This window comes from Diabrotica undecimpunctata, chromosome 2 (assembly GCF_040954645.1).
Source record: "Diabrotica undecimpunctata isolate CICGRU chromosome 2, icDiaUnde3, whole genome shotgun sequence".
Lineage (NCBI taxonomy): Eukaryota > Metazoa > Arthropoda > Insecta > Coleoptera > Chrysomelidae > Diabrotica > Diabrotica undecimpunctata.
This window is the reverse complement of record NC_092804.1, coordinates 57,474,685-57,501,859: the sequence shown is the minus strand read 5'-3', so window position 1 is coordinate 57,501,859 and position 27,175 is coordinate 57,474,685. Positions and strand designations below refer to the sequence as shown.

General features: G+C 31.6%; 3 protein-coding genes across 7 annotated transcripts in view; 1 reads left to right on the top strand and 2 right to left on the bottom strand.

Moving 5' to 3' along the window:
* Positions 1-1,669: 1,669 nt before the first annotated feature.
* On the bottom strand, positions 1,670-9,018 carry LOC140434591 (large ribosomal subunit protein eL6-like). Of its 2 annotated transcripts, none has more exons than XM_072522963.1 (5): positions 8,905-9,018; positions 8,238-8,524; positions 4,275-4,435; positions 3,052-3,236; positions 1,670-1,954 (listed from the first exon to the last, which is right to left on the bottom strand). In XM_072522963.1, the coding sequence occupies exons 2-5, from the start codon at positions 8,522-8,524 to the stop codon at positions 1,793-1,795; spliced, it is 795 nt and encodes a 264-aa protein (XP_072379064.1). In that variant the 5' UTR covers positions 8,905-9,018; the 3' UTR covers positions 1,670-1,792. The 2 variants fall into 2 exon arrangements, with proteins under 2 accessions (XP_072379064.1, XP_072379063.1); XM_072522962.1 differs by lacking the exon at positions 8,905-9,018 and adding an exon at positions 8,773-8,884.
* Positions 9,019-9,163: 145 nt separating this feature from the next.
* The window catches only part of LOC140434589 (peptidylprolyl isomerase domain and WD repeat-containing protein 1), a 78,032-nt gene continuing 60,020 nt past the window's right edge, over positions 9,164-27,175 (top strand). The window contains exons 1-4 of the mRNA XM_072522961.1: positions 9,164-9,858; positions 12,611-12,834; positions 17,037-17,236; positions 25,898-26,177. Of these exons, the coding sequence (XP_072379062.1) occupies positions 9,314-9,858; positions 12,611-12,834; positions 17,037-17,236; positions 25,898-26,177 (1,249 nt within the window). The 5' untranslated portion in view covers positions 9,164-9,313. The remainder of the gene's footprint in view (positions 9,859-12,610; positions 12,835-17,036; positions 17,237-25,897; positions 26,178-27,175) is intronic.
* LOC140434592 (DNA-binding protein Ewg-like) overlaps positions 21,440-27,175 on the bottom strand; it is a 52,258-nt gene continuing 46,522 nt past the window's right edge. For all 4 annotated transcript variants that reach the window (XM_072522965.1, XM_072522967.1, XM_072522968.1 and 1 more), the window contains one exon: positions 21,440-21,547. The gene's annotated coding sequence lies outside the window, so the exon portion shown is untranslated. The remainder of the gene's footprint in view (positions 21,548-27,175) is intronic.

Sequence of the window (27,175 nt, the reverse complement as noted above, 5' to 3'; positions counted from 1 at the left end):
TACTGACATAATGCTTCGTCATTGCTTGTTATACAAGAAACAGACACTCGAGAACGATTCGGTAACATATGCAAAACGTCGCGCGGTCACATTGCCTCAGTAGCCTGGAATATTTCGATAAGGATCTAAATATTGTTAAATTCGTTTGCGATCGACACCAGAAACTGTTTCGATCGCAAACGAATCGACTGTTTGGCTGGGCACCGCTGTTAACCTAAAAGTTTTTTTAAGTTTTGATGTTTGTGTGAGGTAATGAAAGTTATCTTCTTGTGAATCTATATTAGATCCGAAAGGTAAAATGTTACCTTTTTGCATATCAATATAAAATTATTGCAAAGTAACTTACATGCACAGGGAGACTATGAATATATTTATTACGAGGAATGAAAATTAAATTGTTGTAGAGGTTTCTAACTTATCTTTTGCGAAATTAACAAATTTACCGGATATTCAATTAATTTAAGATTTGCAGCAAAATCTGCAACATCAAAATCAGGAGCAATTTTTGTAAAGGTTTTTATAATGCATTAACAAACTATGCAACTGAGACATCTTGTCAACTTTAGAGCACTTAAGAGCCACTTGTGGCATTATCCTAAATGAATAACAATTTGTACTGACCTTGCAAAAAGTGGCTAAAAGTTCTGTCAAAGCCAGATTGCAATCAATATAAATACGTAGAGTTTCTGTTTTTAGACAATATAACCTCTCCCGAATTTTGTTTGAATATTACTGCTCCACATAGTGTGTGGTCACACGATCTTTTTACACTGTGTTTCTGTTGTTTTTATTTTTTACACCTCTGCACAATCCATTGAACTGATCAATGCATTCCATCTGTATCTCACGATAAGAAAGCTGTGCTTCCAAAAAACTGGTTTTGTCAGTATTGGAATTAATTTTTAATTTAACTAGTTCTGAGCAAATCTGTGTATCAGAAGGAATGTCAAATGAGTTCTGAGAGAATCCCCCATTATCACTAAAATATTTGAATCGCCAGCAAGATTTATGAGGAACTCCCACGCCAATCTTTGCAATTTTTCTATTAAAACTTGTGGGTGATTTAAGTGGTTACATAGGTCTTGCATTTAAAAAAAAAATCGATGTATTTTTTTATTTCATATCAAAGTATAGTACTAGTAATAAGAGTATTCACACCAAATTTTATGTATATTCAGCAGTATTACCGGAGGAAATTTGAATAGGGCGCTGTCGGTATGTTCGCTCTCAGTTTAAAAACTTCACATATGTTTTTATTGAAACTTTGTTTTTTCGTTGCGGTAGGCATAATTTCTCGAGAATGAAATCGACCAATTTTGCTGAAACTTTGCACAGTTCATCTTTATATTATTGTTTCGTGATGGAACAAAGGAATTGAAAATTGAAAAATTAAGTAAAGTTGTGAGAAGTTTAAATGAATTTTAATCTCATATTTTTTATCATTTTTCTAATTCCCATTGTTTTTAAAATATTTTTTCATCAAATACATTTTTATTTTCACTATTAAGATCATCTCTACAAAATCATGTTACTGTTTCAAGAGACTCGCTACAAAGGTAACCATGTATCTAATAACTTCCCTGTAAAAAAACTGAAAAAGTACTTCCAAACCAACACTTTTTGTTCCTTAATTATTTATCAATCTTACATCTTAATAAAACAAAAAATAAAGAATTAAATTATTGTATTATAACAACAGTCACATAAAAAAACCTCATTATAAATCCATAATTTATTTATCACTTTCCTCTCTATACAAAGTCAAGACAAATAATTTATGGTATCTTCTTATCTAAAACTTCAATCTGTGTGGGTACTGTGATGATCTGAGTCCCCACATGGCTGACAAATAAGCTAAAAGTACTTTGCGGTCTGAGTGCTTCTTGATTGCAGCCAGAATTTGTGTATCTACTTTCTTTTGATCAGCTTTCCTATCTTCGCTTACTTTGTAACCCTAGAATAAAAATATATAAATATAGTTCTAGAATTAAAATGGAAATAAATATTGTGTATCTTTGCACTTGGAGAATTGGAATTGTATGGAATATGCAGGCTAGCAACAACAAATTTTGTATAATCTGGAGGAATGTTGAGGTAGAAGAAAAAATTGGAATTGACAGAGTTCAGTGGTTGCACTAGAATACTATTAAAATATAATTTTGTGAAAGTAATTTTTGAGATTGATATGTTTTAGATCAACTAGAAAGAATTTAGTCAGTGAACTAGCCCACTGAATCCAAACATTTAACAATAAATGCAGGAATACTATATTAACCATTACAATTAGAGAATAATTTCAAATATGAATTTCTTTGAGCAATCAAACATATTCATAAATGCAATTTTGGAACATGAATTATACAAATTTTGGACTGAGTAGACATATGAGAAGCAGAAACTTAAGCCAAAAAACAAAAATAACCATATACAAAACCCTTATACAACCAGTGTTGACATATGGGTCGGAGGCATGGACCATTTCCAAGGCAGATGAAAATCTCCTACTTATATTTGAATGAAGGATCCTGAGAAGAATATTTGGTGGCATCTGTGAAAATGGTGTTTGGAGAAGGAGGTACAACTACGAGATATATCACAGATATAAACATATATTTGGTGGTAAAGACGTAGTATCCTTTATAAAAATAGGAAGACTAAGATGGGCAGGACATCTGGCAAGATCACAGCAGAACAACCCTCCTAGAAGAATCCTTATGTCACAACCTGTGGGAAGTAGAAAAAGGGGTAGACCAAAACTCAGATGGAGGGATGGTGTAGATGAGGATGGTAGACAAATAGGCGCAGCAAACTGGCAACAGTTGGCAATGGATAGAACTGACTGGCGTAATAGACTTGGGAAGGTTGAGGCTCTTTTATAGGGCTGTAGCACCAATGATGATGATGATGAATTATACAAATTATCAAAATGTTAAATGTATATGTGAATAAGACATGTAGAGGTATATTATAGGATTTATATTATAATATCAAAACTAACCAAATTAACACAATGAAATATTTAACAAATTTATATGCATTTCAATTACTTACTTCTTTTTTGGATTGGAAAATATCACCTTCTTCTTTCTTGGACCTCTTCTGCCTTTTTCTTGCAAAATATTCATCATTAAGGTTTTCTGGCAGCTGTACTCCACTAATGTCAATTTTGGTAGAGGTAGCAATTACATAACGTTGGCTAATACGCCTCAATGGACAAGCATTAATTCCAAAAGGTCCTGGAACAAAAATATTGAAAATGTTAATATTTTTATTCCCACAATTATACAAAAATCAAAAAGTTAATAAAAATATTTAGAAGATGATGCTTGAAGTTGATAAATAAATAAAAAATGTTTCATTATAATAAAAGTTTTTAACACTCTCACCGCCAATAATATTTTAAATTTTTTCGTTTAATAATAATTTAATAATAACTATATTATTTTGTTAACGTGAAACGCAACTTTTTTGATATAAAAGAGTTTCTCTTATGACTTTTACACTTTTTTGCATATATATTAACATATTAAATTAATACATTCTTTTTATTTTACCTTTTTTTATTCAAAAACAAAAATTTCATAGAAATGTGTATCATTACATCATCTCAATAACATCTTTTAGAATCATAAGAATGAATAGAAAATTGAATGGATAAATTGAATCGCAATGTTCTTTGCTTTAATTCTTTAATTGTTAGAAATCAATCAAAATCTTATATTTAGAAGATGCATACTAATAGAGTAATCATAATAAGCAAAATATGGCTGAATTTTGGGAATATCTGGTTTGACATTTTCAAACATAACTTACAATTTTAGCTAATATTTGTGAATACATTGACAAAGCTAATAGGCATGAAATTTAACAAATAACAAAAAAAGTAGGTATAATATAAAAATTATTATATGTATTACCAAAAGAAATTGTTCTTACATTTTTTAACTTTTAATTAACAAATTAAACTTAAACTCAAACAAATAGATCAAGAAACAAAAAGAGAATAGTGGGTAGGTAGAAGGGAGATGGCCAAATCATAATGATTTAAAAAAATAGTAAAGAAATTAATAAATGAATTGAGTTTATTATATTATGTATTATCTTAATGACGAGAAAATATTAAGCAAGAAATATAAAACTACCCTAGGACTGAAGTAAAAAAAAAATGTATATATCTTTAGGATATGGTGTACCAGAGCTGAAGTAAAAAGTAAAAGAGCATCCTGTTAGGACATGGTATATTTTAAATTACATATAAAGTAAATTTTACTTACCAGTTACCAAAAGTAGACCAGAGTACAGTTGTTTAAGGAATACAACCCTCTTTCCTTTGTGAGAACCAGCTAACAGGATGAGAACTGTTCCAGGAGTAATTGTATTTCTAATAGACCTCTTGTGCTGGCTAAATGATGTCCTAGCTGGCCTGGCCTTAATTCTTAAAATTTTAAAAATATTTAAATGATGTTGAGTGCTTTTTTTTTAGTGTACATATTAAAACAAGTGTGTACAAGGTTAAAACAAAAATACGTTGTAATACTAGAATTATCCAGATAGATTGAGAATTATCTAAGCATAGTGGATAAAGTTACAAATTTGTGAATATTTTGTTGTATTCTGTATTTATCTGTTTAATACTATACAGTATACTCCCTCTATAACGAACACGGTTATTACGAGGTTTCGCTTATAACGAGATACATTAGATGTCCCGTCTATAGTGAGGCAAATTTGGTTACAACGAGAGAAAAATAAGATTCAAAAATGTGTTTTTTACGTTTTTGGTCGGGTCATGGCTATAAATAAATACCTTTTCAAACAGCCCCTCAATAAACTTAACTGCAGCCCACAATAAACTTCTTTACAATGAATAAATACAACTGTTTCACATCTTTAGAAAATATGATACTGGACCATTTAAAGCAGTTAAAAATGACAGAGTTCTTAAAATTGCAGAAGCAATAGTTTATGTTATCCTTGAAAATACGCTTTATACATTATGTAGTTGGAAACAAATATAAGTACAGATTTTTGTTTTAACATATATCATTGATAATAAAAGTAAACAACTCTTTTATGTTTTAATATATTTCATTGACAATAAAAGTAAATAACTTTTTTTCAAAAACGCCATTTAACCAATATTTATTAGCATCTTATATTGCTCCGAATGGCTTCACTATAGGAAGTTAATGGTTTAGAAAATTACAGATTCATATGTATGCACAGTATTATTATTGTCTGATATAACGAGATCGGCTTATAACGAGGTAATTAGTCTGTCATTTCAGTTCTCGTTATAGAGGGAGTCTACTGTATTATCCTGTTAAAATAGATACCTGCTTCTAATTTGGAGTAAACATGAATATGATCTTATTAGTTATAGATCACTGTTAGTTATATCAAATTCTCAATGCTTAAGTATATCTTTTCGACAATAATACTGTACTTTTGTACTTAAATTATGTATATTAAATATAAGTTTAGGACAATGAACATAACCTATATATAATTGAAATTTCAATGTGAGCTTAACATACATCAGTGTTGCCATATCAACAATTATTTCATACTCTCACATTTAAAATTCAAAATCTTAATTCTTAAGTTCTTAAATCTTAACAGCACTTAATGTATGAATTAAAAATCAAAAACAAAACAAAAAAATTGAAAAAATGAAAATTATATAAAAATGAACAAACTATAGAAACTTAAGAGGATAAATCTTAATGGTTTTTAAATAGAAGTTTAATAAAATTGTTAAAAAATGAAGATAAACTGATACATAAAATCAAATATATAAATTGACAAGATAATTCACAATATTTAGCTGTATTTCAAGTAAAAAATATATGTATGCTGTTTTATATAAACTCAAAAATTGTAGCTTCTCATAACAAAAAATATAATTTCGTAAACATATTCAGAAGCCAAATAAATCTTAAAGGTTATGTTCATTGCCCTAAACTGATATTTAACAGTAGATTATGTTCCGGATAAATCAAAAAGTTATCAATTTCCTTTGCCTTTTATCTTGCCAATTTAGATAATATGCACAGTACCTATCCAGGTAAAACTGGTCTTACTCAATTTTGGGGTTTACCTGTAACATCATATATACTACATATAGAAAGACGAGCCTCTATGCAATTTGGTTTAACAAAAAAAAAACTGCTAAGAACAAATGGTTTGAACACTTTGATTGTAATGATGTTATACTAAAGAATCAAAAAAGTATTGGGCAAAAGTATAAAGAAAGTGCCGATGAAGTTAGCTACAAATGAGGGACAGATTTGTATTTGGCAGTGTTGCCATATCACAAATAAATCACGAAAGAGCATGCGATATAATATTAATGTTACTAAACATTCTTTTTAAGTTTTTAAAAGAAGTTTAATAAACTTAAATTTAATTTATTATAATTTAAATTAACTTTATTTTTTATTCAGGTACCATTTCATCCCAAAATTATAAGAAAATAGTCATAAAATTGAAATCTGCTGAACATCTATTGCAATCTGGCAACTAGTGTTTTGAAAGTTTTGACAGTATTGTCAAGTTTACTTGCTAATCTACCAAAGGCCAATTATAAACTTTTTTTTCTAATATCTAACTGCAACTAATATCAAAAGAAACAAATATTCATTCGTTGGTGTTTTATATAAATTTAATTTTTTTTAGAAATACACGATTTCATAAAATGATATAATAAAAATGTACTGTTTTAAAGCATATTTGAGGCATAAAACATACATAATAAGGACATGGCAATACCGCAAACACAAATTTGACAGATCATTTGTAGCTAACTTCATCGACACTTTCTCTATACTTTTGCCAAGTATTGATATTCACAAAAATCAAAATCACATTGTTAAAGGTATGCTTCAAAGGACATGTATCTATCACGTATTTATATAGTCCTACTGTAACAACAATCCAAAAAGGTTTAAAAATTAATTGATTGTGGGACATCCTGTTTATTTAGTACTTGTCGGTATTGAATATCTAAGTTTTTCTTTTATATGATCAGTTGAATGTATAAAAATGACTTTTTTTGCATTGATGATATGTCACTTTTTCTCATTTGTTATAATGGTGAGCATAGATTATTATGAATATGCATATTACAACATGGGTGCCTAATATAAACAATATAACTAAAAACTACAAATGACAATATTATTGCAATAAGAAATGCCAAAGAGAATCTAGTGTCAGAAGTTAGCAGCTCTTTGTAGGTGCTAAATATTGTAAAATATATTATATAGAATTTTTGCAATGATTGAAAATTATGCAATATGTATTGTGACAATCAGCTCAAAAATTCACAGTACAAAATACTTATTACTATTAACAGTTCTAAAAAATTAAAGTCTAGGGAATGTTCCAAATGAATTTAGCTACAAAACTTCAGTAAAACACAAATTTGCATTTGCAGTATTTGCCATGCCCTTATTATGTATATGGTTTATGCCTCCAATATACACAGAGAAAGGTTAGAAACAGTACATTATTATTATATTATTTTACGGAATCTGGTCTTTGTTAATTTTTTTTAAGTTTTATAAAGTACAAAAGAATAAATACTTGTTTCTTTCAATATTAGTTGCAGTTAGTTATTAGAAAAAAAATTTGTAATTGCCCTTTGATAGATTAGCGGATAAATTTGGCAAGTGTTTGGCAAATGTGAAATTGTAAATCTTATATTTATTTTCGTGGCAGCTGCAGTTCATGTGGTTGAAAAGTTACACTGAATAATTTTGTGAAGGATTGTGGCTTATTTTCACATAGATAATAACAAAGTAAAAATATATATTAAAATCTTTACAGCATAATTTAACTTATCCTTTAGTATTTATAGTGAAATAAAATATGTATTATTTTTCTCCTTATTTTATCATTTTATGTTTTCAATGTTTAACTAAATTAATATTATATTGCATGCTCTTTCCTGATTTATTATAGGGACATGGCAACATCACCAAATACAAAATTTCCTTCATTTAAGTTTTCTAGACTTTAGCACTATTAACTATTAGACAACGATTTATCTGATTAAAAACTCTAAAAAAAATACAGAAACTAGTTTGGAAATAAAGTACCTACATATTTATTCAATTCAACATGTTTATGAGCAGGTCTTATTCAGCTAAGAAAATTAATGGTTAAGGTTTTGTGATAAATTGATAGGACACGTTTTAATCATAGCAATTCCAATATCATAAATTGTAACTTACTTGTCTTGGGTAGGATAGGATGCCCTACGTTTCTTGACCAAAACAAATCTCTTTCCTCCATTTTTCTCTCCACCAATAGGTTTTTCAATAACTTGGGGCTTTTGAGGTTTCTTGGTAGCCTCTACCTTCTTGCCAACAAATTTGTACAATGCTTTTTTGTGGAACATTTTAGACCTAGAAAACCGGAGTACTCCATTTCCCAAATCATAGTTTCTAGGTTTTCCTGGTTTGTGCACCTTTTTTGGTGCATCCCCAGCGGGCTTCTGTGCAGCCTTTTTCTCAACCATCTGAAAAAATAAGTAAGTATTAATATTGAATTAAACAGCGTGTAAATAAATTTTAAGGTTATGTTTTAAAACTGTTTGATCTGGAGTTTTTTGAACACAAAATAAATAAAACGAAAAGACAATTGTAAATATGTTAAAATTTTTATAATACACTGAATGTTGAAAAAAACATTTTTGTAAATTTATTGAAGTTTAAGAAAGACAGCAACAAACGGATGATCTTAAATTTTCTCAATAACAACACTAACTTCAACAAATATATCACTTAAAACTAATTAGACGAACTGCCAGATACGTTTTTCCTTTTTCAAAATTACTTTTTAGTAAAAGATGATTTAAATATTTAAGAATTATTAAAACTCTTCTCCATTAGCACTCACCTTTCAGGATGTCAAATATAAAAGGTGGACAATCGCATGCGTGTCAGTGTTGTCTTCTTGCAAAAATAAAGATGGTGAAGTTGAGCGGGTGATTTAAATTTTAAATTGGACAATAAATAAAAATGTTTTAACTTAAAGCTTAAATGTATTATTAAATTTTATAAAAATATGTTAAAAATGTTTATTTAAAAGTGGTGTTAAAAATGCATTCCCCAACATTGAAACAAGTTAAAGAAAAATATTTGAATCTGGTAAGATTATGTATATGTTGGTATGACTGTCAAGATCCCTAAATTTCTAAATTTGACAAGTATTTGTTGATAATAAAAGGTGAGGTTAAGAAATAAAATATTTTTAAATTGTTTAAATATAAATATATTATTTTGAATATTAATAAATACAGTTAAAAATGAATGAATCAGAAGGTATAGCTAAAAGTTCATCAAATGAATCAGACAAGGACTCAGACCAGGATTTGTCAGAAGATTCACACAAAAGACACAAACATTTACAAAACAATGATTTTGAAGAAAGAAAAGGTAAAAAGCGATTAAATAAAGAAGCAGGCGAATCTGATGAAGATGTTGCTATCGGGCCTGCCCTACCAGAGGCTGAAAAGCCCAAAAAACGTAAAGTATTACCACATGAACAGCTCTATTTGGACAGTTTACCCTCTGCAGAATCATATGAGAGAAGCTACATGCACAGAGACGTGATTACGCATATTGTGGTAACTTGTACAGATTTTATCATCACAGCTAGTTGTGATGGTCATATAAAATTTTGGAAAAAAATGGAAAATGGTATAGAGTTTGTCAAACACTTTAGAAGTCATTTAGGACCCATTGTGAAAATAGCCTGCAATTGTGAAGGAACACTACTTTGTTCAGCATCTGTTGATAGATCACTCAAGATTTTTGATGTAGTAAATTTTGATATGATCAACATGATTAGGTATTTATAAAAATTTTGATATTTTTGGTAAAAGTTGAATTATTACTCTGAACAGTGGCATAGTTATTATACCTACTTTAAAAATTAAATAAGAATAATAGAATAATAATCTTCTTTCTGTTTCTCTCCTATCAGAGATTGGATATGATCTATGCCATTCAAATTTTATTTACAGCTCTTAGATTTCTCATTCAGGACATTCTTATGTGGCCTGAATTCCTTAATCCTTCAATCTTTCCCTAGACTAGATGGCCAAGTATTCCAATTTTTTATGGTAAGTATTACTTTAGGCCTCTTGTCCGTTTGCTGTAATGCAACACTTCTTTATTTGTGACTCAGTAGTCTTAACTTATTCTTAATATTCAACCACATTGGTTAATGGCACCACATCTTGAAACTCTTTTTTAGGGTTTTTTTATATTTTTCTCTTTGAGAGTCCATGCTTCCACGCCATAAAACAAGGTACTAAATACATATATTTTTAACATTTATTTATAGAGAGATACTGATATCACAATTATTAAACAGTTTCTTCATTTTTATGAAAATAGACCTATACCCTGACTGCTTAAAACATGGAATCCAAGGTCGCATGATCACTCAATGCAAGCATCAACAGGCGCTCGAAACTAGACCTTATGGAAAACTGTTTACACTGTCATTATTTGTGTCATGATACTATAACTTAAATGTTTTATGTATCATGATTTGTGTTTCACTTTCGCTGGCTGGTGAATTTTGTGAAAATGTTTAAAATTAATGTAAATCAATAACCTCTAAAAAACGGTATAAATATATTATACCAACATTGTTAGTTCGTTTTTGTTGAGCGGTGTAAATGTGGGAAAAGTGGTAACATAGGAAGAGGAATATTTAAGAGTGCGTGCCATTCACATGATCATTTCATCTTTTCAGCGGCTCAACTATAGCAATTTCAATACATCTTTTTATCCCTATATTTTAATCTCTTTTCTCATTTATCATAACCCCCAGGAATTTGTAATTATTCACCATTTGAGTGGGAGTGTTATGAGTTATAATATCAATTATTATTATAATGTCTGTATGACGAATTAGAATTTTTCTAAAGATCATATACTATGCAAAATATTGTTGATTTTATAACTACTATTACTATTATTACTACACCAAGGAAAGTACAAATCAGCCATTATTTGTATTGGGTGATCAATGTCTCAACATTTAACATGTCTGAATCATCTTAATGTATTCTAGCTCATTTTGGCATCAGTTAGTGCCACAATCATATTTCCAACCACTTACACCCCTGGACTTCCCCTAATATATTCACTCTTGATACTTACCCTTTTTTGTCACTCCACTCATCCATTGAAGCATTTCCAAATCTGTCACATGCATTTGTTATCCTCTTTTTAATTTGACAACATTCATTTCTGTACATCATAGCTGGTCTTATGGCAATGTTTAGACAATTTTCCCTTCAATTGGAATATTTCTGTCACAACACACCATTTGCTTCAACTCACTTCATCCATCCCACCCTTATTCTACTGCATGCATCTTCATCTGTTTCCCCATTACTCTGTAATACTGATCCTATGTATTTAAGCACTTTAGCATTAGGGATAAATAATAACTTATCACAGAGCCCTGGTGCAATCATACTTTCACATGAAATTTATCAGTCTGTCCCTCACCTGGCCTAACGCTAGTTGTTACACCCTCATATATATAATGTCTAACAATCTTCCCAGACATATTCACCAGGAACTCATTTCTTATTGTGCACACACCACAGAATCTCTCGAGGAGGTCTATGTTTGTCTATTTTATATATCTTTGTTTCACCTTCCCTGGTATTAAGTATTAATTTGTATAAACTTCTGTTTTAATTTTTGCTACTGTTACTTTCACTTTCTTTTCAGATACCATATAGTTTTGAAGATTTGTGTCTGACCTATTTTCTTGCCACTGCTTATATAATTTTCTCCTTCCCTTTATTTTTTCTTGAACTTGAACAAATGTTGTTTATTTATTAATTGGTAGTTTATTCTCAAACTTCTTTACTGATGTTTTTCTATGCATTACTGTCATTCTCAACCAGAAACTTATCTGTGTGTAAAGATGTGCATGTATACACACACTTTATCAAGTCTTCAACATGTTGAAAAACTCCAATATAAAAGATGTCAAAAATAGGCATATGAAAAATGTTAGAAGCATTTAATTCAAATTCAAATTATGTAAATTGGTAATTTACTCATCATCACTTACTAGGTAAGTAGTCATTAACACTAAAACCTGAGCTAGAAGGTACCTTCCATCAATGGAAGATGTACAATAGGCCAATTGGTTGCAGGACAACCAGTTATAAAAACAAAGGACTTTTAAAAATAAAAATATGTGGAATATTATATTAAATTTCAACAGTATCAAGAAGCACTTGAATCTATAGTTAGAGATTGTCATTTCCATTAATTTGTTGCAACTTTGTAACAGTTTTACATTCATTTAAACTAACCATTGATTGTATGTCTGTTTTTTGTCCTAGTAGAATTCTGAGAATAATATAACAGCAACAGAAATTTGTATTCAATGAAAAAAAAAATCTAACAATGAAATGTTAGTGTTTTGACGTTAAAAATTGAACTATTATTGATAATCTCCCCTGCCTTTGCATAAAAATCTGTATCAAAATTTCTAATTACCATATTATAAACAAATAAATATAGTAAATGGAAAAACTGTATTTATGTTAGACCCTTTTTAGGTTAGAATTTGTACCTGGAACAATTGAGTGGATTCATGGATCTGGAGAACCTATACATACTTTGGCTGTTGCTGACAAAGCCACTGCTAGGATCCATATATATGATGGAAAAGATGGAAAGGCACTTACAGTTTTTGAAAAAATTCATACCAGTCCTGTTACATTGATCAAGTACAACCCCAAATATGATGTAGTGATATCAGCTGACAAGAAGGGCATGATTGGTAGGTAATAAAGTAATGTTTACAATGATGTGGGGAAATATTAAAAAATATAATCATTTTTCATAAAATGTGCTATTCTCCCCTTTGATTTGAAAGTTTCCTCTCCAAAGCTTTAAACAGTATAGTTTTTTTTTGATCATTGATATTGCGAGTATTAACTTTTCTTATAAAATAATGAATAGTAACCAGTTATTATTCTCAAATGTTTGAGGACAGAAATAGCATTATTCTGAAGTTAATTTAAGTAATACAATACAGCCAAATTTGCTTTAATCAAAATGGACCGGTTAAAATCATTAGGTAGCGGGTAGGAACTCCTTTTCAGATAGTCCTATCAAGGAAAGTGAATCGATCCCTGCCTTCCACAGATTCTAGGCGGAGGTGGCAACCCAACCTTTAGGGGATGAAATAAAGGAATAAAGGGAAGACAGGTCTCTTTGAGCCATAGAGAAAGCAACCAGTCTAGGAGCGGCACTCCGAAATCAAAACTCCGGTCCTCCAGGATGGGGGTTGAGGCATCAGGTTAACCCTTCGATACTTGTTAAAAATTTAAAAGTTTAAAACTTTCAGTAACGGGCCTCGGAAACGATTGTACAAACGAAGATGACTTAAGCTTAGAAAATGGACTATGAATATTGGTACTTGGAACTTGCAAGGGCTCTCCAATAAATTCAACGACGTAACTTCGGAAGCCAATAAATCAAAAATGGATATTTTAGTACTTACCGAGACTAAAAAGAAGGTTCAGAAAACCTAGGAGAATACGACAACTTTTTCTCAGGAATACAGAGAGCCCAGCAAGGAGGGGCCATACTTATAAGAAAAAGACTTAAAAGGTGCATAACATCCTGGGAAGCAGTGAATCAGCGCATCATCAAACTTAACCTGACCCTGCATGGTAGTAAAGTTGCCATCCTTGACATCTATTCAGTAAAGGAGGACGCTTTATTAAAAGATAACGAAGAGTTCTTTGAGCAACTATTTTACGAAATATCAAGAGAAATACTCCTATTAGGAGACCTAAATGCGAGAACGGGCAAAAAAGCTAACGGGCATAGTTGGTCAATTCGGGGAAGATACTAGAAATGACAATGGAGATAGGCTTATCAACAAATGTGAACAAACAACCTGAGAATACTTAACGGCTTTTTCCAGCACCGAGAAATACATAAATTCACTTGGGTCCAACAATCAACAAATTTGAAATCCATTATAGACTATGTGATCGCCCGACAAAATACGCAACTCAACATACAAGACATGTGGAAACGACCACTACCTAGTAAAGGTTAAAATGATGCCCATACGACTATCCAAGAAAAAAGAACACAACACAGGAACAAGAGCAAAAAACAATAGAAACCAAATACAACTTGGATAGCCTCAACCATGAAAGCACAAAGACACTGTACAAAAAGCGACTCGATGAAAATCTCTTACAAGAAAACTTTGATAGTATTGAGCACCATTACAATTACATAAAACAATGTCTCAAAAGTGCGTCAGAAGAAGTCCTGGGTAAATATGAAAAAACCGAACGAAGAAAACCATATTAGTGGGATGAAGAAATCAAAGAAAAAATAAAGACTAAACGAGATAAATACCACAAACACTTAAATATAAATACTGATCAAAGTAAAAACGAATATCGAACAGCCCAAAGAAACGTACGAGGTGCGATAACTGAAAAGAAAAACGAAAGCTGGGAAAGAAACTGCTCCAGAAATAACACTTACTTGGGTGGTAGCAGAAGCACAGAAAGCTGGAAAATACTTCGATCTCTTCAACAAGATAAGACTAAAGACATCATCTCACCGATCAGCCTAGATAAATGGGACGAATACTTCGCAAATCTACTGGCGGAAGAAAAGGCAGAATATAACACCTCAAACACAATCAGAGGTGCAAGTACATACAATAGCTTCCCCAATTAAGATTGACGACAAAGAAGTAGCACGAGTATGATAAGCATTAAAGAACAGAAAATCACCAGGCCCTGGCAATATCCCACCTGAGCTACTCAAGTATGGTACAAGCAAAGAGTACAAGAGAGTATACGGGGTGGAGTGGAGGACATCGTTTATCACGACAATACATAAGAAGATAAGTAAAGATGTATGTGACAATTATCGAGGAATCGCAGTCCTTAATACCATCTCGAGAGTTTACGGGAAACTCATCAAATAGAGAATGGAAGATGAATTCTTTGATGTGGAGGCCGAAGAACAGGCCGGCTCTAGTGCAGGTAGATCAACTATTGACCATCTGTTTACTGTTACCCAGCTAATCGAAAAAAAAGTAGCACGAAATCAACCAATACATCTCCTCTACGTGGACCGTAACAAAGCTTACGATAGTGTGCCACAACAAAAACTCTGTGAAGCTCTCGAGAAAACAAATATTAGTGTAACCTTAATCAAGACCTCTACAAGAACAACACAAGTAAAATAAAGAAAGGTCAGGAGGTATCCAAGGGTTTCACTATCAGCAAAGGACTCAAACAAGGATGCTGCGTGTCTTCTACTTTGTTTAAGATCTGCTCGGATCAAGCGATGAAGACGTGGAAAAGAAAATGCAGAAACATGGGAATTCCTCTAAACGAGGCAATATTGTATACATTGAGTTTTGTAGACGACTTGATAGTGATGGCCCAATACTATGAAGAACTCGAATATATGACCTGTAAACTTGTCGAAGAATATGAACTATGGGGGCTAGGAGTAAATATCAACAAAACTGAATACATGTGTATTGGGGGAATTCAACAAAATCTAATCTTGGAAGAAATACAGCGAGAAATAAATCACTGTCAAAAATACAAATATTTAGGCATGCAAATAACCAACTTTGGCAAATTAGACGAAGAAATTAAACATAGAAATAACCAGGGAAGACAAGCCAGTAGGCAATTAAACAGTGTACTGTGGGACAAAACAATCTCCAAAGAAAACAAACACAAAATCTATAACAGTATTATAAAAAGCATTGTTACATATGGAAGTGCGATATGGCCACTGAAAGGAAAAAACTTAAAAGTATTAGAAGCAATAGAAATGGACTTCTGGAGAAGAGCGGCTGGAAAATCAAGATTAGACAGAGTTAGAAACGAAAGATTACGAGAAATTATGGGTGTTAAGCAGAATATAATAGAGGACATCAGAATAAATCAACTAAGGTGGTTGTATACGTCCAAAGAAAGGATGAACACAGAATACCAAAGAAAGTATTGAACTGGACACCGCATGGAACAAGAAAGCAAGGTAGACCGAGATTAAGTTGGAGAGAAGGAATCGATAAAGACTTAAGGGAGAGGGGAATTGAAGAAAACATTTGGAACGACCGAGATAAATGAAGACTGGAAATCAGAAGACGGTGTAAAACATTATAAACTGATTGATTGATTGAAAATGGACCGAATTTATTTGGCCCAATGATACCACATCACACATTTAATTTATGGGAAATTGTGTCTGTACAGGATACTAATTTCTTCTATATCAATAAACTATGTTCTTTGTATCCTGACCAGTATTAAAGAAAAAAGGTTTTTTATTTGTAAATAAAATGTTAGAGATACAATTTGAATCCCGATCAAATCTATTCCTCACCCTTTCACAACACACAAGACTTCATTCTTGGTATCTTAATACATTATGCTGAGTGTGGTGGACATATTTAGGCTAATAGGGACGTATTTTTAACACTTTTAAACTACTTTTGAAGCAGTTTCTGCTTCCTTAGCTATCTGATTACCCGAACATGATTAATGCATTTCAGTAGTGGCACAAATCAGAGTACCCCTGTAGGGGTACAAAAATCGGAATTTTTTATGATAAGAACTAGTTTCTTAACAGGTAATAAATATCATTTTTACTCGAGAATATTAAATTTGTTGTTAACTAAAGGGGAAATCTCGGTGAACATCTCTTGTAATAATTCTGTATCTTGATGTATGTCTATTACATGTGGAAACGTAGCATTCAATACTATGATGATATATATCATGGTATTGAATGATTATATCTTCAGTTCTTCGACTTTGTAAGCTTATTTCTTTGTGTGTCAATGCTGTATTACTATATGCACATATGTTATACCATAGTTTATTATTTACAATTATATATCTTTTCAAACAACCAACAAGTTTTGTCATACATATGGAATGCATCATAAATGATTACTTCAGTTATGAATTATTCTAGAATACTGGCATGGAAGCAAACATGACTATGATTTTCCCAAAAATATAGGATTTGATTCTAAACTTGATACAGATCTGTTTGAATTTGCCAAAAATAAGACTGTTCCAACAGGATTAGCTTTTTCAAATGATGGAAAAAAGTTTGCAACAATTTCAACAGATAGAAAAATTAGAGTATTTAATTTTTTGAAGGGTAAACTGGTAAGTGATTGCATTTTCTTATTTATATATTTATACTTTGTTTTGACTTAAATTTTAACAAAATGAGAAAATAGTTATATACATTGTGATTGATGTAAATACTGTGTTTATATGGGATTAAGCCACAATTGATTGTAATAATCACATTTTTAACTAAAAAAATTTGACGTAACGATTTACACGCCGGAAATCGTTCTCAAAAAAGATTATTTAAAAATTTTGTCAAAAAGAGTGTATAGACGTCATAGTTGTTGACAAGATTATGTCATTTTCTCTCTCCAATGACGCTATAGCCCAAATCGAGCCTTGGCCTTCTCCAAACAATGCCTCCAATCTTGCCGGTCCCGCGTCGATCTTCTCCAGGTTCTTACGTCTAGCTTCATTTCATCCTCTTACCTTTTCCGTGGCCTTCCTTTTACCCCATGGAACTTCAAATTCTGATTATTCTAAGTGTTCTGCCTTATTAATATGTGCTATAAGCGTTTATGTGTGTGAGAGTATTCATGTATTGTGTATATGTGTCGGATGGTGCAATATGTATTGTGTATGATTGAAGACGATGTGTGCCAGAGTTTCTAATCCGCTATTGTTGGTATATTCTTGTTGTTGACTCCTTTCAGTATTGGCAACCAAAGCCTGCTACATTCTGCTGATGGATTTGCTAAATTATTATCACTAAATTATCACTCAAATCACAACTTAAACATCAAAAAAGGAATCATCAAATTATTATATAATAGAGCCCTAAACATCTGCTCTAATTAAAAGGCATTTCAAGAAGAAAAAACCTGCTAACAAAGGTTTTAATAAAAAATGACTACCCATGTAAATGAAAAATTAAAAAGAATAGGAAATAAGTACAACATTACAACATTTAAAACAACCAATACACTGAGATCTACTAGCAAAATTACAGCTAGGCAGAAATGTCTACACAGAAATTCCCGATTGAATAGAAGAGCATATGAATAGAAAAATACAACAAATTACAGACTATAATAACAAGAGAGACTAGGTGATACACTCAAAGACACATGACAAGAACAACAGTGTGTAAGAACAAAAACGGGGCAATTATCATCGAGAAATAAGAAGTGGTGAAAAGGTGTAAGGAGTATTTTCAAGAGCTCTTAAATTCAGAAACAGAACAAAACCAAGAAGAAGAAATAATTCATCACACAGCAGAATAACTAGTTGAGGAACCAACATTGAAAGAAACTATATACGTCATAAAACATCTGAAAAATAACAAAGCGCCTGGCACAGATGTAGTAACTGCAGAACTGATAAAGAATGATGGATATGTGCTATGGAAGCGTATCCATAAACTAATCTGCCACATATGGACACTAGAAGTCTTCCCAGACGATTGGAAGGTAGGAATCATAGTTGCTTTGTACAAGGGGGAGACAAACGAGTGTGCGAAAATTATAGGGGCATAAAAGTATTAAATGGCGCCCACAAGGTATTATCAGAAAATATATATATATATAGCCAGGTTGAATCATTTTCGAAGAAATAATTGGTGAATACCGATGTGGTTTCAGACCAAAGAGTTCAACTATAGACCAAATACATATGTTAAACAGATTGTATGTTGATTTCAAACAGACGTTTGATGGAGTAGATAGACAAAAAATGTTAAAACAACTATGAATGTTAGGAGTACCGGCAAAAGTTAGTCATACAAATGACTAATTAAAATTAGTTGTTGGCCTTGTTCAGTTTTCTTTATTTATGTATTATTAATACATTCTAGAAGTTTGACGACTTACAATGATTAGTTTAAAAAAATGGAGTTAAAAGCAAATATCGAATTTTTGTATTTGGTAAAATATACCCTTTTCTTCAAAATAGAAAGATTAGCATTAGAGATACGATAAAAATCGACGGTTAAACTGCAAAACCTCGTAAGTCAGTTTTATGCAACTTAAGAGGAGAGACGAAAAACATTTTGGCTTCTTTATTTAACATTCGGTTTTTTCGTTCTTTGTGTGTAGGGTTCTTTTTAGGTAACAATTACATTTGATTACCATTAACTAACATTCAGTAATATGTTTTTTTTTTCAAAAAGCAATTTACAAGGTTTTGTAACTTAAAATTTTAAACTGTCATTAAACTTACGAGGTTTTGTCTCCTAAGAAAAGAGCTACTTACGAGTTAATTCGTGAATTATTCTTACACCTTCTATGTCAAATTCATCAAGCGAGTTACGATACTCAATTTGTTGAGGTGTCGACAATGTAAAATATATAGAAAGTAACAATACTTATTAAATAAAGTGAAAACGCTCATTCTAAAATAATGGAGAAACAATATCAGTACCTGTTTTATCTGCCTGCTACTTTAATAGAAATTGCCCTTTTCGACTTTGTAGGGTTCTCCTGCATTTCCGTTTTAAATACATTTATGATTATTTCCTTCGTTTTAACTCCAAAATGTCCCTTTACGGGTCTTTTTTAGGTGGACTGAAGATTACATCAATCTCAAGGAGTTCGTCTGCTGTATCAGTGCTTGACATTTTTCTTGTCCTGTTTGTCTCAAATAAGTTGATTAAGAGAAGGTCAAAGTAGTCTAAAGGAAAATAATATGTATTATAATAAAACTAGCATCATCAAAATGAAACTGCATTATGTATACTTCTTCTAGTCCAGAAAAGAAAAGAAAACTTTTCGAAACATCCATAAATTAAAATATTGGTTTCTCTTACCTTTACCCAAGGGATTATCATAAGCAATGTTTACTTTTATGAATAAATACTTTGTTTTTGGATACTAAAATTTACTAAACACTATAAAACATGAAAAATAACACGGCCAGTAAATAACTCAACAATAACGTTACAAAAACACAAAATGTATTAACTTATAATGTAAAAAATGTATAAACCAACAAATAATTTGAATATAATCAGACTGAGCAGTTTGGACTTGTAAAATGACAACCATGCTCGCCCAAGGCGATAAATCATATTTAATAGTCTTTTGGCGAATGAGAAGGCGAATACTCTCCGAACACGTGCGTGTTAAGACTCGATAATTTGTTGATGCTGGGAATATGCAATTTGAATAAGATGTATGTCAACTCTTCTTCGTCGAATGCTAAATTTTGGGGTTTCAAAGTAAAACGACGGGAAAACTATGCATTTTTCGAGGATAACTTATAGAAACTAATTTTAATTATTTAAAAAGAAGACCTATCTTTAAAAAAAGTCTCTAGTACTAGTACAAAAATTGAGTGACATATGATGAGTCAGTCAGTCCCTATTTTCTTCAGCGGGAAAGTGAGCGGAAACAATCCCTAATTAAAATTAGTTGCTGGTCTTGCTCAATCTTCTTTATTTATGTATTATTAATACATTCCAGAAGTTTGACCGACTTAGAATGATTGGTTTAAAAAAAATGGAGTTAAAAGCAAATGACCAATTTTTGTAGTTTGTTAAAAAATGCCCTTTTCTTCAAAATAGAAAGATTAGCATTAGAGATACGAAAAAAAAATCGACAGTTAAACTGTAAAAACTCGTAAGTCAGTTTTATGCAACTTTAGATGAGAGACAAAAAACATTTTGGCTTCTTTATTTAACATTCAGTTTCTTCGTTTTTTGTGCGTAGGGTTCTTTTTAGGTAACGATTACATTACCATTGAGTAAAATTCAGTAATATTGTTTTTTTTTGTCAAAAAGCCAACTTAAACTATCATTAAACTTTCGAGGTTTTATTACCTTTTTTTACCTGGACGAATTGAGTTTCATTCTTGATTATGTTTCATTCTAGGAATAATCTTTAAAGAAATTATGATCTACGTAATGAACATCATAAGAATGATGTAATTTTGCATTTTTACAAATTTGCACCTAACAGCCAGGTGCATAAATGTCCCTATTTTATTTTTTTTATTTAGTTTTGGTAAATTTAAAAGTTTTTTGCTGTTACAAAATTGGATAAACACTACTCAAAGTTGAATTTCTTGTTTTGGTAATTGCAGTCATCCGAAAAAAAAATAGCTTCTTTAGTTTTTTTTTTCATAGTACGAAGAAGATACTTGCAAATTTAGCGCACTTTGTACCGTTTGTAAATCACACAATACAGTCCCAACATTGTTACAAGTGCAGATGTTTTCTACTTTCTAAAAAAAAAGCATTGGCACCATACTCTCTATCTTTGTTGAACGATGTAGGAATGAAGAAAACAGCAAAATCAGCATTATACACTTTATTTCAATATATTGACATCATGTTAGATAAAAATAATGCTAAATATTTTATTGATGCCATCAAATTGTAGATTTGGACAGGTTTTCCAAGAGTCTTTCCTAAAAAGAAATTTTGGCAATAATATTACAATTATTTTTGCATTATATATTATTACAGTTATCCAATTATAAAAATAAAAATAAATTCATCGAGCAACTAATGGCAGAATTTAACAAACAATCTACCCGCCGCTGTCAAGGTGAAAAGGAAGCTGATGAACTAGTAGTTGAAACAGCGATGTAGGAAGAATCAGATTTGCAGAAAATCATTGTAGCGGAAGATGTCGACATACTTTTAATTTTAACTGCCGAGGCCAAAGAAGACAAGGTAATTTATTTTCTTAAACTTGGAAAACAAAATGCACTATCAGTAATATATTCTAATGAAAGTTTTGAAGTAAATTACCCAAACAGTTCAAAATGAATAGCTTTTACACATGCATTCACTGGATGTGACATCGTTTTGGCTTTTAACAATAAAGGCAAACATTTTTTTTTATTTTCTGATTCTTGAGAAAGAAGGAAATATTCTACAGTAACACTGCTGAAACTAAAAAAAATTTCAATAAGAGTTCAATAAATTAAAAAAAGTGGAGACTTAAAAGTTTTCCTTGGGAGAATGCGCTATGAGTCATTCATCAAAGTCACTAAGAAAAATAGCGCCGTCAAGTTGTCATCACTCGTGCCTACTGTAGATGCTTTAGATGACCACTCAAAAAGGACCTACCTCCAGGACCAGAGTGGCTTGGAAACTAAAATATTCAGCCAACTGACTAGGGGTGGTATTCAAAAGATGGATCGTTGCATCCATTATAAATAAAAGAGTCGCCTGCTCCTGAAGAACTTTTAAAAATGATATTTTTGCAAGAAAGGTTGTGGTGTCTCATGTAGCTGCAGAAAACTGGGGTTATTTTGTAACCCAACTTGGTGATAATTGCATTAATAATACCCCAATAATAGAAAATTACGAAGAAGATGGTGAAAGAAGCGACACGAATGGCGAAAAGTTTAAAGTTTAAAATTGCATAATGTTATAATATATGTTCTATGATTTACAAACATTTTTTTGTATTGTAGCGTATTTCAAAGCCCCTTTTGTGAATGTAGCAATACTTAAAGTGGGAGACTTAAATCATGGGATCATCCGAAGAGTTATTATCCAAATTGTACAAACTACACATTGCGGGTCCAGTTAATATACTACTACTACTACTACTACTACTACTACTACTACTATCGGTTTACAGCGTTCTCCGACGCCTTCCGACTCCTAACCGCCATTCTTCTCTATTCAGCCATAGGCCTGGAGGGATTTCTCTTTCCTCTAGTTCTTTTTCAATTTCCTCTCTCCAGCTTTTTCTCGGCCTTCCTCTTTTCCTTCTCCCTTGTGGTGTCCACGTCAAAATCTGTTTTGGAATCCTGTCATCTGGCATTCTCTGTACATGGCCGTACCATATTAACTGTTTTGTTTTTATGTCCTCAACTATTGTATGCTTGACTCCCATCATTTCACGTATTCTCTCATTTGGTATCCGATCTCTTCTTGATTTTCCTGCTGCTCTTCTCCAGAAGTCCATTTCTGTTGCTAGTAACAGTTTCTCTGTTCTTTGTTTCATTTGCCAAACTTCGCTGCCATATGTGATTACACTTTTAAGTATGGTGTTGTATATGAGTTGTTAATATATACGAGCCAGTTAATATATCATGTTTAATTGCCTCATTCAACAAATCAGTGTATGATCTCTTAATTGATTTTCTCAGGAAAACAAAACAAAATCTTTAGCATAAATAGCTTAACAAATTTTGAGATAGTCACGAAAATATTTAAAAATAGGCATATTACAATACATTTCATTTTAAGTCAGTAATATTTCGTTAATAAGATCTATGGTTAATGAACACACTTCGAAAATCTCTCCACATATACATACATCGCATTATGCTGCACTTATACCCCTCTATTAAAGCATATCAAAAAGAATAAATGTAGAACAAAACGAAAAGTTAAGGACCAGGGATACCAAACTCAAAATTTAAAATTTGTAAAGTTTCTGGAACTGCTGAGTTTCTAATACTGAAAATAATTGAGGAGTATAACATTAAGATATTCTTTATATTAATTAATGTTTTGTTTGTTTGTTTGTAAAGATGTAAACTTTTGTAAAGTTCGTATAGCACAAAGGATAGAAAACGATATTACTAAATCGTTTTCGGTCATTGCTATCAAAGTAGATAGCACCTTTGTAAACTAACCACTTAAGTGGGAAATAATCAGGAAACATTCTTTGGCCTAGCGTCTGTGATTTTGTATTCAACCCGAGTGTCTAATGAGGCAGGGATGCTGAAATGGCATCATAGCACTCTGTTGATACAAGAGGTTGACAAATTGTTCGCCTATGCCATATATTGAACTTCATTCATCAAAGCGATAGAGAGCTTTTCTGACGAAGCAAGGTTATGCAGAAATAACGCCTTATAAGCTCTAATAATACCGGGTCATAGTTCAATTTATATTATATATTCAAGTCTGAAATTAAATAGAAAACAAGGTATACAATTAATAGATATTATTTACACAATTTAGTGTTAATTGTTAGTTGTTATAACAGCTACATTTTTGAAAAACGTTACACTAAGACAGATTCGCTTATATTGATGTTTTTAGAAAAATATAAAAATATCACCAAGTAATCTAACACCATTAGAGCCGTTAGTGGTAAGTCAAAACCTTCACACACATGTCATTTGAATGTTTACAGTGCGGGAGCAAATAACACTTATATTATTATATTCTAAATTTCTTGGTGTGACATATCAAGTGTTTTAAGTTTAATGAAATAGTGTGTGTGGTAGGATGATCATCATTTTTGTTGTATTAATTAATGTTTACTCCTTTGTTTTGTGCGGATGTTAATTAACTTTGTATTGTCATGGTCCATGTTGTGCCATATATTGGGTATCTGTTTGGATACTGTTTAGTAGGTAAGAACGTTGACTTGTTACAGTCGTTATTATGTTTCATAATTCTGTGTTTCAGAGTTTGTAAAGTGTGTCCTGTATATGTCTTGTCATAGCTAATGCAACGTATAAGGTAAACTACATTAATTTTCATGAACAGATCATGCTTCTGTCGCCTTTCACTATAAGCACTCCGATTACATTTCTATAATGTAGCTGTTGTCAAAAATTTTCATTGTGTTACCTCATTTACATTCAGTACTACTTTGAAAAAAGTGTATATTTTTTAAATCAAAATTCGAAATATTTACCATTGTTTTCTAATTGATTTTAGCATTAAAACAAATAATAAACATTATGGTATTTACTATCTTTAATAGGAACTAACCACAATTCCAGGTATGAAAATACAAATTATTTTGAGATATATCTAAATAAATAATTTGTAAAAGTTTTAAAAACTCTTTATAAAAGGTTTGTAATTAAAAATACCTTTTCGGGCTAATAAGTTCATTATCATTGTATTTCCCAGGTGTACATTAGGCAAGCTACTAAAGATTTGGGTAAAAACTCTTAAACTGGTAAAAAATTTGGTATCAGTTATATTTTTGTAATAAAGACGGTTTGATGTTAAAGTTTTTAACAGATACTCTGCATGGCAACGTAAAACTTTCGATGTGGGTTGCTGCTGACCCTGAGACAATGCCTCTGGGGTCTCGGTGGCAACATCTAGAGCCAGTTACCATCAAGAACCCATACAGAGGCATTGTCTCAGGGTCAGCAGCAACCCCCAGCAACATCTAGAGCCAGTTGCCATCTAGAGTCCATACAGAGACATTGGTTAAGAGTCAGCAGCAACCCCATTGGGAGCCTTACGTTGCCATGTAGAGTATCTGTTAAAAACACGATCTCTATAATTTATATTTAAATGGGAATAAGCCACAATTAAAGGTTAAAATCCGTTTATTGACGTTTCAATTTCCACTTCGGAAATCGTTCTCATTTAAATAAGTGGAAATTGAAACGTCAATAAACGTATTTTAACCTTTAATTGTGGCTTATTCCCATTTAAATATAAATTAATTTAAAATGCCACAAGAAAATAGCTTCAGAACAATACGATCTCTATAACAAAAGTTTTACTATATTAAGGATTTTTACCCAAATATTTAGTGGCTTTACTCATGTACACTTGTCTTTTTAATTATATACCCTTTATAAAGGATTTTTAAATAAAACTTAAGTATACCGCCAACTACAGAAATTTAGTTTTCCTTGAGGAAATAATTTGGTTAAGGTTAATTCCCATTAAAGATAGTAAATAATATTAAAATTCCATAAGAAATTAGTTTCCGAATAATAGCAATAAGGTTATTTTCTAACTGGTCAGCCACGATTAGCAATTTTTGTTATATATTCTTAGACATTACTTTTTTTAATACAATGTTTTAGATTTTAGTTTTGGATGAATCATTGCCGAGGTTTTCAGATCATCAGCACAAAACCCAACAACTGCCAAACATGGAATTTGGTAGACGGATGGCTGTAGAGAGGGATTTGGAAAAGTCAGATAGTTTTGAGTTGGCCAATATAATATTCGATGAAAGTGGATATTTTATTATGTACGCCACATTATTGGGTATTAAACTTGTAAATATACATACTAATAGGTGTGTTAAAATCATAGGAAAAAATGAAAATTTGCGGATGTTAAATATTGCTCTCTACCAGGGTAAGTGGTATTAAAAATATTGAATGTAGTACAATAATCCCTCGTTACCCGCGGACTCATCAACCGCGGTTTCGCTTATCCGCGGTTTCGATATCCGCCCAATCGACTTTTGACGAATGCTCCACTCTATCCAGTCTACCCGGTAATTCACTGGCGTCCGATGATATCACTCCTATGCGTCACATTTAGTAGGGGTATTTCACAGATATGTACATACATAATCTACTTCTTCGCATTTCGCGTACTGTAACAGCAATCATACAATACTCGTTCTCGTTTCAATGTACATAGTTTTTATACTGAAATGTTTCTTCGCCTGAAAGGAATAGTAAAAAGTTTGTTAAAAGAAGATGTGTAATGAGTTTAGATAAAAAATTCAGTTGTTAGACTGTTTAGTTGTAGGAAAATCATGTGGAAGTGCCACAAAGAAGTTTAAAGTGAATGAATCTACTGCAAGGACTATTAAATAGTGAGAAAACCATTCGTTCGAGTGTTTTGTATGGCACTAGTTCAAGCAACAAAGAAACTTCTTTTTCGTGATCTCAAACCTTAGTAAAAATGGAAAAAGCACTGGGCCTTTGAATCGAAGATCAAACAAAAAAGAGGATGCCAATTAGCACACAATTGATACAAAAAAATGCTCTTCCTCTTTACGATAATCTAAAGGCTGACAATGAATCTTCAAGTTTCCAAGTAAGTAACAGATGATTCGAAAGATTTAAAAAAAGAATTTCTTCGCAAAATTGAGGGAGCATCAGCCTCAGCAGACGAAGACGCGTCCAACATCCAGCTAAACTTAAAGAACTCAAAGAAAGTGAGCGATATAAGCCGAAACAAGTTTTTAACGCCGACGAAACAGCCGTTTTTTGGAAAAGAATGCCTGCTTGTATCGTTTGTCAAATGTAGGAAAGAGTTTGAAAATCTTACAATCGCCATGCAGTGTTATGGCTTGTGAGATTTTTAAACTTTTTCCTACGTTTGACAAACTGTACCCTCAT